A 12356-nucleotide genomic window follows, 5' to 3' on the forward strand; every position below is an offset into this window, starting at 1 on the left:
TATATGTATATATATATATATATCTCCCATCAAGTAAAGGACCTTCACAGGAGAGAATGTGAAATTGGCTGAGGTAGAGACTCCAGGCTCTAACGACTTGGCCAAGCCTCAGGGGTCCCATGCACATTCCTTCCCAGCTGGTAGCTGACCTGCCCCATCATCAATCTTTGTTCCCCTAATAATTCCCTCTTTCCTTTCTCCAGTCTTTCTTCTCATGTATTATCTCTACAACCTAGCCTATTCCTGCTATTCAGAAAAGCTACTACAACATTTTGATGGAGGGAGACTTAAAGCCTCCTGCAGCTGTGACCTATAATGAACAAAAAGGTTTGTGGGTCATCAGAGCAAAGAATGTCAGGCGCACTGACACAGCACATACCACAGATACTCAAAACTTTTACCCCAGTGCCTGCAAACGCAAAGTCTCACCCAGAGTTAGCGTCAGTTCATTTAGGAGCTAAAAGATTTATTGCCACACCTACAATTGAATTCTCTCTTTATGCACAAAGGCTTGTATTTTAATGCTCCATGAATGGATGCATTAAGAGATGGAGAGTAGAGTCTGTGAATGCCCTGAAACTAGATGCCAATTATTTATATAAACGTACATGTATCTTTTGTCAGGGAAGGACCCTCAATAACGTAAAGGGTGTACTCTATAGGAGCCAACTAAGTTAATAATTATTTTTCCTGTTCAAATTGCCTTTTGACAGCTAAATAATATGGCCAGCGTTTTTCTTAGCATTCAGGCAATCTACTTCTGTAAAGATTTATCGGCTCAGAAACCCAATGGGGGTTGCTGTGAGTCAGAATTGACTCAATGGTAGTGAGTTTTATTACTTCTGAGTAAGTGAAAATAATGTCAACCATCACAATACAAAGATTAAAAAAAAAACTAATTCTAGGCATGCAGTTCACTATTAATTCTTAAAATGTATGAGAGTTTTTGATCACCAGTAATTTTCCAGTAACAACCTTCCTTTAAAATACTATTTTATGTCAAAACTTTCAGCCACCCCAAGCAGACTGATTCTTAGTCCAGGCTTGGGTGATCTCGAAAAGACTTCTACCCAGATCCTCAATCCAGTGAAGGCTGACGGGCTGATGATCAATTATCTTCAGTTACCTATTATGACCACAGGTGTGTGCTCTCAGGAGCCAGACAGAAGGGAGAAACACAAGTCTCTTCTTCCCCACACCTGCCCCAGACTACAGTGTGTCTCATCTAATTGTCTGTCTTTCCCACAACCACAAATCCCACAAGACCTAGAAATACCAGAGGGAGATGGAACGAGGACCTAGGTGCCAGGACTTCAGTGATGCTGGGAGAAATTACACAGTAAAAAGCACATATTTAAGAGGTTTGAGGCTGAAATCCCTCTTGGCCACTTAACCACCATGAGATGGCAAAAAAAATCATAACTTCTCTAGGTTCAATTTTCTCATTTGTAAAACAGCACAAAAGAATTATATTGGATGCATTTAGTATTTCTTCAGGTCTCAAATGCTGTGATTCTAGGCCAATGTCATTCCACTGATCAAAATGTAGTTCATGGCTTAATTTCACAATAAAGAAATAAGCAAAACATTTCCATTACTTCATGTTCTATGGGATTTAAAATAAAAAAAGTAATGTGAGAAAAGCAATCCCATCCTTTTGCAAACAAATATTTAGAAGTTTGGAAGTACTTCAGTGACCTTTTCAGGACACAATTAAAAACACAAAGATGCAAATCAAAACGCATTCAGTTTCCAGCATTTTGAGAAACACATTTTCCTTTGAATATCATCTTCTCCTCATGAAGCTAGTTAAAATTTCAGATTAAAATTCTGCGAGTTGAGTGTTTTAATATCTTTCTATGTAGAAAGAATATTAAAGTATATGTATGGGAAAATTAATCTTTGGTGTTGATTTTTTATATCTATTTTACTTATTCTCTTTTTGCATGTTTCCTCAGAGTTTTCTTTTTGCTAAATGATACAATACAGAAAAATTGAATAAAGGTAACAAATAACTTAGTTTATTATCATAAACAAAACATTGATTTTGATGTATAGCTTTTTATTTGACTATATCCATATGTGATCCCTTCAAATGTCAAAATAATTGTACTACTGAACAACTGAATTGCAGAATATTACAAATAAAAATTTAGATGAGACATATAAGAGGATATAGAGTTATTGTGTTCTTTCTGTCTTTTGTGCACTATATATACTCTTAAGTACCTGGATTTTCAATTTAATGTGCCAATAATAAATATTTTTGTAGCTACATGTTGATACAAGCATTGTAAATGTTTCTTGGGAATATAAAGATCGTGGCAAAATTTATGCTTTTAATAGGATATATGTACATTCTAATGTGTTTCATTAAGGAGCTAATATTCTAAGCAAATAAAGGATACAAAGTCACTCAAAAGCCAAAAATATGTAAAGATGATACTCATCAGGCCATACCTACGTTTCTATTGGAAATATTCTGGAAGGAACTATTCTTTGGAATTCCATTCCACACATCCAATAAAATCTGACTTTACAGATTTTCAACACATACCATAAGCCTATCCATTCTCCTCGGCTGCTCTCCAACTCAATAATGGCAGTCACCTTCATTACCATACACTCAGTGAGTCAGACTTTCCGCAGTGCCTAAGTCTCTCCCGGCTGGAATGGCAGGTGTGTGGTGAGTGACGTTAGCTGTTTCAGGATTGTAGGAAACTATGTAAGTTTAAAGCAGCTAGAGTAATGCCCTACTGGCCAGAAAGAGTAAATGCACTCTCCATAAATATCTCACATATATGATTTCTGTACTGGAGAAAAAAAGAATGCAATTTTCTTTTTCTTTCTTCCAGTCTTTTTAGCAAAAGCAAAGGCTCTTAATCGAGTTTCTTTGGAAAAAATTATGAATCATCTAAAGAACACAGTTATTGCTCCTATTTTTGCCTTATCACTGGAGATTGTGGGATTTTGGGGTTAAAAAAAAAAAAAGAATAAGAAACTGGCCTTTACAACACTTTAGATTTCATTCATTTAAAAAAAATAACTGTACTAAAATAACATTAAGGGTCTAGCTCAAACCCACAAAACCAATAAATATAGAGTCAGAGATGCCACTACATCCTTATTATTCCTTGGCTAGTGTGGTTTCAACTTGCCCTTTTTCTCTGTTCACAGTTGCATAATTACCTTTTCCCTGGAGAACACTGAGGTCAATTTAAAGTCAAGACAGGCTCTAAATGAATGTACTGTCTATGATACCTGGCTCCCCTTCTGCCAAGACAAATGTGGCTATGCCATATAAACACCCAGAAAAAGGCCAGTCACACTTCAACTCACAAATCCATAGGCATGGGAAAAAGACATTCCATAGTCCATTACCGTGAAGTTGACAGCTATGGAATTCTCAAATGAGAAACTGGAAAGCAGGGTATACATTTTGAAAACTAAATGAAATGATCAAAACATTTAACTTTAACGTCAGATGTGCAGGTGCGGCACTTTCCCAGTTCTAAACTTCACATGGTGGAAATCTACTGTGCATTATGAGATTTGGTGTCCGAAAACCCTAAATTTAAATAGCTTCCAAAAAACATCAAGCTACTTGCAAGAGCTCTTTTAAAAATTTTGCTAACCTGGGTCAACTTTAAATCTGTGAGAATACTACTTTCCTATCTATACTATGTGGGTGTTTAGATGAAACCATAGATAATAAAGTGGTTTTGTATGAAGGCCTAAGAAAGCTTCATCTTCAGAAGGACTAGACCTCAAGTAGTCAAAGCCAGAGAATTTACATAATCACATTGTGGTCTTATCTAGATTCTTTTAGGAAAAAGTGGCTTTGAGGTATCTAGGGAATTGCTCTACTCCCTCTTCAGTTTGTATTAATAGACACTGAAAGATAAAACTTCAAGTATCTTTGAAACTTTTATCACTACTGCCCTTCAACAGAGTCTAGAAGTGAAGTCTGAACTGAGCAAGGCTGTTTCCTCCCCACCATTCAAACGCTGCCATAGCCCGATTATCATTGCTATGTGGCCAATTGATTCTAAATGCAACAGTGTGTCCAAAGGACTGTAGGACACCAGCCCTGTAAAGAAGTGCAGCTCTCTGCCTTCAACTGCGATCCGACCAAGCACTCACGGACAATGCACTGGTTTCCTCCGGGAAGTGTCTTCCATCCAGGGCAGCAGTATGAGTGGAATCTGGAGCCGCATACGTTGGGCCTGCAATAGGCAAGAGTGGTTACACACACAGGCAGCGAGAGGGGTCAGGTAGCACGTAAGCGGTTTTCAAAAGCATAGTCTCGAGAAAGTCAATTTCAGGCCAATAAACCAATCAACCAAAACTACTTCCAATTTTCGAAGGTTAGGGAGCAGAAGTGGGAACAAGTGGGCTCGACGCTGCCATGGGGGAGGGTCAGATATTTCTGAACATTCCCTTTCGTCTGTCTTCCCTTGCTTGCCTTTTTAGAGGGCGAAAAGAGACATGGAAACATGTAATTTGCTACTATTCTAGCTAGCCTCCGGATGCAGAGAACAAAGGGAACATTCCGCATCAAAAATCTTGCCCTCTCTCTACCAGATCGCTCTCCTTGATGAACTGTAACTTTGGCCCCGACTAGTCTAGGAAAGCGCGTCCTAAAGGGGTGCGCTGGCGTTGATGAGACTGAGCTGGAGACCAGTCCGGCACACATCCTAAAACAAAAGGATCCAGATCCAGAGCTGCGCCCCCGACGGCGGGGAACCAGCAGGATCCACCATCCCGGGCACCTGGAGGACCCAGGCCCGTTTTCCACCCGGCACCCGGCATTCGGAACCTGTTCCTGCACCGCACGGCTCCGCACACACTGCATCTTAGGACCTCCGACCCACCCGCCGCCCGACCCGCGAAGGTGGGCTTTCAGCCTGCCGAGTTGCGAAGGAGGAGGAGACTGTGCTTCTTGGGGTCTTCAGGGTCTCCCGGGGGGAGGGGATCGCGACTCTAACCCGAGACCGGGGTGAGATGGCAAGCTGCCAAGGCGAGTTTCCCCCAGTATCGGCCGTTTGCGGGTGCAGGCCGACTGCCCACCTACCCTCTGAGTACGTCCTGCTGTCCTCGCCTGCGGACGCGGCTCGCTGCTGCGGTTCCCTCCTCCCGGTACTCGGGCGCAACGAACCCTCCTTCGGAGCCCGCTACGGCGGGCCGGACCTGTTGCGACGGCGGCTGAGATCTGGGCGGCTTGGGTGGTGGAGGTTGGGGCTGGCCGGCCGTGCCCTGCGCCCAGAGCGCCACGCAGCCTAGCCACACGAAGTAGGGCTGGAGACAGAGCCTCCGCCGTCTCCCCATTGCGGGTGCCGAGAGCGCGGGGACCGAGGCCCGCGGAGAGGAAGCGATGCAAGACAAAATCTATGCGGGCCCAGAAAAGTCAGGGTCTATCAATCCTGTCGTTGGCTCTCGAGAATTCTTGTTCTAGTGGGAGCCCGCCCTTTGGGTGTGCGGGGCGCCGAGCGCAGACTCTAGCGCAGCGGGTAGTGAAGTTCGGTGGCGGTGCGGCGGGAAGCCCCGCACGGTCCACGTTGCATCCCCCGGGCCACAGCCCCTAGCAACTCCAGAACCGCCTGCGGGCGGGGGCGGGAAATTACAAAAGTAACCCGAGCGGCTGCGGCGTAAAGTTACAAAGAAAGCGGACCTTGAGAAAAAAAAAAGTGCCTGCACGCTGCGGCTTGGTGGATTCCCGTGCGCTCCGATCGTGGAACACAGATCGTGGAAAACAGCAGAAGTCACCAGAAAGAAGCAGGCAAGCAAACAAAAGTCGCCCTAAAATAAGAGAAGGGTCTCCTCCCAGCTCGACCGGAGTCCCTCGGGGCAGCGACGCGCCAGCGGCGGCAGCGAAGCCGGGCGGAGGTGCGCAGGGTCGGGGCGAGCGGCTGGCAAGAGGGAGGGCGGGAGCTGGACGCCAGGAAAGATACGGCGGGTGAGGGCGCGGTACCGGGGTTTTGAGGCCCGGCCGGGCGCGGGGCGGGCCGGCGGGCGGCGGCTGTCAGTGGGGGCCAGGGCGCAGCCGTCCACACGTGGGGCGCAGCCCGGACCGAGGGGCCGGCGCAGAGTGGGCGGGGACAGAGTAAGGGGGCGACCGAGTGGAGAGGAATGAGGGGCTGGGGGAAGGGAAGAGGAAGGAAGGGGGGCAGGGCGAGGGGAGGAGAGAGGACGGAGGTTGGGGAGAAGGGGGGCAAGCCGGAGAGGAAGAACCGGGCTGGAAGAAGGGCTTGGCAAGAGGGATTGGCGAGCCCGGGTGTGAGAGGAAATGAGCGGGGGATGGGGGCGAGGTTAGGGCGAGAAGAGAAGTGGGAAAGTGGAGGGAGGGTCGAGGGCAGGGAGGAGGGGTCCAGGGGGCCGGCTGGAGGGGGCGAGGCGCTAGGCGGCTTTGCTTCCCGCCCCCCTCAATTGGCCGCTAGCTCTGTTTTGACTGCCTGTACAAAGCCAGCAGACGGCGGGGGAGGGGGCTGTTAGGGACCGGATTCGGGAGCAGAGGCTGCAGCCCCTTCCCCTCCCCCTCCGCGATAGTCCGGCTGCAGACCGGGGAAGAGGGTCTCTAAGCGCGTCTGGCGCTTCTCGACCCGTGGCTGAACTTCCCTGTTCGGTAGAGGCCGCAAGGTTGAGGATGAGAAGGGGTCCTCATTCAGAGATCAAGATCCACACCCAGAATGGGGTGTGTGTGGGGGGTTCGCATTCCGCCGCTTGTGTGGAGGTGGGCTACAGTCTCAATCGGAGGAGGCCGGACCCTCTCCATCGGTCTCCTACCCCACCTCCCCACCAGGAGCCGCGTCAGTCTGCAGGACCCGCGGAGGGCTAGGCGTTTCCAGATTGAAATGCGCCCTCCGCGGTCAAGAGGGAGCTCATACAACCGCAGGGGGCTCGACAGCGCGCCGGCGCCAATATCCAGAGGAGTCTGCTCAGAATGTGTGCTTCAGAGTGTTACCTGGCTCTGCACGAGTTTGCACCCGGGGGCAAGGAGGGGTTAGGGCCCCTGAAGGGTTTTAGGGGTGTGGTGGGTGCGCAGGGAGGTGAATGGAGTTTAGTTTAGGACATATCCTTGTTTCTTGGCTGGGACCCCTTCATCTGATTAATGATTAAACATTAGCATTTGATGCGTCGAAGTTGGCCATCTGCCCTCTGGGTCATTTAAGCAGCCTTTGCTCTCACACCTCCTCTGGGGTCTTCCTTTGTGGCCGGGCTTTCTTTAGAACTCTGTGAAGCCTTAATCATTCTTGGTCCTTACATTTCATAAATTGAAAGTCCAACACCTTTCAAAATTATGACTCACCGTCCAAGAGTCGTTTAGGAGAGTACAAGGGAGTAGTGTCCATGTTATTCAAGCCTAAAGAAACGTACTTTGCAGATTCTGATATATATTTAATTGATTTTCTGACTTGATTTACCCAGATGTGTGCTGGCAGCCAAACTTCCCTGGAATTGGCACACACACACACACCCCTTTTATTTTGCCAATGTAGACTAGAAAAGTCTTAAGGTAGTAGCCTTTCTTACAATATTCTAGTAAGGCAGAAGGAAAAATAGGAATATGATTTCATGTGGGACACCAGTTTGCTGCAATTCAAAGAAATCAAAGCAACAGAGGCATTTGTCATGTGTTGTGGTTCCAATAAAACCATTTAACTAGATGGATGGACAGGCTGAACTATTAGGTATGTCTATGCAAGGGGGAGTTCTGGTAGCATAGTGCCTAAGGCATTGAACTGCTAACCAGAAGCCTGGCGGTTCAAACCCACCAGCCACTGCTCGGAACAAAGGTTGGGCAATCTACTTCCGTTGTGATACAGCCTCGGAAACCCAAGAGGGATCGCAATGAGTCAGGTTGAACTCAACAGCAAATAACACAACAGCAACAACAGGCAAGGGGGAGTGTGCTGTGCCCAAGACCATGTGTAGGGTTGGCAGACAATGTTTCTATAAGTGTGTTGGTATGTTCTGTAAAAATTCCCAGGTGTATAGTAGAGATGACAAGGGACAAGGTTGTAGTCACTTCTTGGCCACAGCCAGGTACCCAGAGGGAGCAAGTAGTTGCACCTGTGGGCTTGGGACCATAGTTTCAGAGGACATCAAGCTCAATTGGCATAACATACTACATAAAACATTGTTCCACATCCTACTTTGGTGAGTAGCAACTGGGGTCTTGAAAGCTTACAAGTGGCCATCTAGATGCAACAATGGGTCTCTCCTCATCCAGAGCAAAAAAGAATGAAGAAAACCAAAGATTCATGGAAACAATTAGTCCAAGCGACTGGTACACCATGCGGTCCTCAGGCTACATGACTATGAGCCTAGAAGAACTAGATGGTCCCTGGCTACAACCACTCAGAGGAGGATCTCAGTAGGAGATCCTGGATAGAGTGGGAGAACAATGTAGAGCAAAACTCAAAATCATAAAAAAAAAAAAAAAAAGGACCAGGTTTGCTGGTCTCATAGAGTCTGATGGAAGCACTGAAACTATGGCCCCTAGCTGCCCGTCAGGTCTGGAATTGAACCCACTCCTGTGGCTTCCAGCCAAACAAAACACAGGCATGTGAGCTGAACATTTACATTAGGTAGATACACTCCTTGGAGAGAACAATCATGGGAGAATAGAAGGGCTGTGTATGCACAGGGAGACATCTCACAGGGCAGGAGTGCATGGAGGGTAGGACACAGGGTATGAGGTAACTATGGGGAGGAAGTGGGAGGAGAGCTGTTGTTGCGTTGTGGGAAATTATAGTCAATGTCATGAGACAAAGTGTATGGGAGCTGCTGAATGGAAAGTGAATTTGCTCTGTAAACTTTCACCCAAATCACAATTTAAAAAAATTTTTAACTAAAAAGCAAAAATAAATAAATAGATAGATAGCTATCTGCTGTTTTTATCTAGTGTTTAAACATGGTTTTTTTTACAGCATTCTGTTAGTCATTTTTGCATCCAATATTTAAATAACTTCAAGATCACTCCTATCACATCAAAACCAAATGCTATAAAATTAATTTGCCTTTACCCTTTGACCCAACAATCCTACTTTCAGAAATCTATGTAAAACATGTGAGCAAAAAATTAGAAATGATCAATGCGTTAGGCTGTCCCTGACAGTTTTGTTTATAATAGCAAAAGGATGGAAACACACATACACACACACACATACACACAAAAAAACTGGTTTAATATGGTTTATTCATTCAATAGGATGCTATGCAGCTATGGAAATGAATGAGTAGGTATTTATATAATGTTATGGCATGATCTCTAAGACAGACATTTTAAAAAGCAAAGTGCAGAATGTTGTATTTTGTTCACTATCTTTGGTAGGTGTGTGTAGTTTGCTTTTTTTTAAAAAAAAAAGTATAAACCAAATCTAATAAAAATGGTTGTCTATGTTTATCAAGAAAATCATACATGAAGAACATGAAAGGTCATTAAAAAGATAGGAAAGAGAAGATTAAAATGAATGTCAGAAGAGACTCTGAAACTTGCTCTTGAATGGAGAGTAGCTAAAGTGAAAAGAAATAATGAAGTAAAAGACCTGGACAGATTTCAGAGGGCATCTCAAGAAGACAAAATATTATAATGAAATGTGCAAAAGCATGAAGGTAGAAAGTCAAAAGGGAAGAACACACTCCGCATGTCTCAAGCTGAAAGAAGTGATGAAAAAATCTCAGAAATTGCAAAATTGAAGGAAGATGGGGCAATCTACTTCCATAGTAAGAAACTTACTACTTCCGTAGTCAGAAGCCCAAGGAGGAGTCGCTATGAGTCGGGTATGACTCGATGGCACAAAACAACAACAACATGGGGAAAATAATAAATGATGCAAGAAGGATCAAAAAAAGATGGAGGGAATACACAGTGTCACTGTGTCAAAAAGAATTGGTCAGTGAACAACCACTTCAGGAGGTAGCATATGATCAAGAACCAATGGTAGAAAGCTGCAGTGATAGAAATGGTGAAAAAGAAGGCTCCAGGAGTTATAGAAAACCCATTGGAAGTTTCAGCATAACAGATGCAATGGTAGAAGTGCTCACTTGTTATGCCGAGAAATTAGAAAGACAGCTACCTAGCCAACTGACTAGAAGAGATCCATATTTGTGACCATTCCAAAGAAAGGTGATCCAACAGAATGAAAAAAACTATCAAAAAATGTTGTTACTATCACACACAAGTAAAATTTTGCTGACGATAATTCAAAAAGCAGTTGCAGAAATACATCAACAGGGAACTGCCAGAAATTCAAGCCAAATTCAGATAAGGATATGGAATGAGAAGTATGCTTGCTGATGATGTCAGGAGGATTTTGGCTGAAGGCAAAGAATACCAGTAAGATGTTTACTTGTGTTTTATTTGCTGCACAAAGGCATTTGACTGTATGGAGCGTAATAAATTATAGATAACATTGCCAAGAATGAGAATTCCAGAACACTTAATTGTGCTCATGAGAAACTTGTACATAGACCAAAAGGCAGTTGTTTGAACAAAACAGGGGAATACTGCATGGTTTAAAATCAGGAAAGGTGTCAGAGTTCAATCTGTATGCTGAGCAAATAATCCAAGGAGCTGGACTATGTGAAGCAGAACATGGCATCAGAATTGAAGGAAGACTCATTAACAACTTGCAATATGCAAATGACACAACCTTGCTTGCTGAAAATGAAGAAGACTTGAAGCATTTACTAATGAAGATCAAAGACTACGACCTTCAGCATGAATTACACCTCAGCATAAAACAAAAATCCTCACAACTGGACCAATAAGCACCATCATAATGAAGTTGTCAAGGATTTTGTTTTACTTGGTTCCACAATCAATGTCCATGGGAGAAGCAGTCAGGAAATGAGACAACATACTGCATTGGGCAAATCTGCTGCAAAAGGCCTCTTTAAAATGTTAAAGAGCAAAGATGTCACTTTGAAGTCTAAGGTGCACCTTATCCAAGCCATAGTCTTCTCAGTAATTTCATGTGCCTGTGAAAGCTGGACGATGAATAAGGAAGCCTGCAGAATAATTGATGAATTTGGATTTGGTGAAGAATATTGAATGTACCATAGACTGCTAAAAGAACAAACAAATCTGTCTTGGAGGAAATGTTGGAATGCTCCTTACTTGAGAAGATGCCAAAATTTTGCTTCTCATACTTTGGACATGTTATCAGGAGGGACCGGTCCCTGGTGAAAGACATCATACTTAGTAAAGTGGATGGTCAGCATAAAAGAGGAAGACCCTCAATGAGATGGATTGACACACTGGCTGCAACAGTGAGCTCAAGCAGGGCAACGATGGTGGGAATGGCACAGAACTGAGCAGTGATTCATTCTGTTGTTCATGAGGTCACTATGAGTCAAAAATAGCTTGACAGCACCAACCAACAAGATTGGGGAAGGAGCAAATGGGGAAGAAACAATGTGGAATCAAGATCTTTCTAAATATACGAGTTTTATAGTTCTAACTTTGGCACCATGTATATATTTTATATAATTAAAAACTATTAAATTTTGAAACACTAATCCCCGAAAATTGAAGATGAACCAAAAGAAGTGAATCTTTACCACATTGGTGGTATAAACACAGAAAAATTTAAGTGATGTTTAACTACAATATTTGAAGTATACTTCTTTAGTGAGTTAAAATTTAAGAACAAAAGAAGGCACAAAAAACTCTTATGCTACATCCAGTGTTGATAATGTAAAAGAGAGAGAGAGAAACAAAGCAAATATGAACTATGTTGCTGTCACAAGAAATCATAATTTCACCATAGAGAAGGGATTACATATTAAATAAAAAGGAAAAACCTTTTCATTTTAAATTGAATTAAAATTATCAATATGAAAGCGTGACTTACTTTTGTCCTTCTAAAAAATATTTTATCTCCTATTTCTATCCACTGAAAGTGGAAGAGAAGTCCTAAAGATTGTTAGTGACAGCAGTAATCATCCATTATGCCTAGAGTGTGGTCCCTAAGCACTATTTCCCATTAAAAGGCATCAAGATTTGCAGTGCGGTGAATTACTTGGTATGGCTTTTCTAACCATAGTCTTTGTAACTCCCACAGAATAACTGGGTGGGAACATGCAAATAAGGTGTGTGGAACTCTGATGCTGGGGATTGTTTAGTTTTGTCATTCTGCCAGGCTTAGAATGAGCCCCTCCTAGAGTCAGAGAGGCCTCACTGCCATCAAGAAAGAAGCTGGAGGTAAAGTGGAGCGTGTCCTTGGACTCAAGATCCCTGCACTGGACCTCTTGGCAGAGAGATGCCCCCTGACAGAGAGACTCCCTGACAGTGGAACCAAGAGGCATGAGACAGAGCAATAAGCTTACTTGGCCTTTGGAGCAAGAAAGCT

The 12356-nt window shown here is 43.9% G+C and overlaps 1 protein-coding gene across 1 annotated transcript in view; it reads right to left on the reverse strand.

The window, feature by feature from the left end:
* FBN2 (fibrillin 2) overlaps window positions 1-5328 on the reverse strand; it is a 365588-nt gene extending 360260 nt beyond the window's left edge. The window contains exons 1-2 of the mRNA XM_007947457.2: window positions 5075-5328; window positions 4144-4226 (exon numbers count right to left, since the gene is read on the reverse strand). Of these exons, the coding sequence (XP_007945648.1) occupies window positions 4144-4226; window positions 5075-5328 (337 nt within the window). The remainder of the gene's footprint in view (window positions 1-4143; window positions 4227-5074) is intronic.
* Window positions 5329-12356: the final 7028 nt, after the last annotated feature.

Source organism: Orycteropus afer, unplaced genomic scaffold (genome assembly GCF_000298275.1).
Source record: "Orycteropus afer afer isolate SDZICR_OR568_19922 unplaced genomic scaffold, OryAfe1.0 scaffold00185, whole genome shotgun sequence".
Lineage (NCBI taxonomy): Eukaryota > Metazoa > Chordata > Mammalia > Tubulidentata > Orycteropodidae > Orycteropus > Orycteropus afer.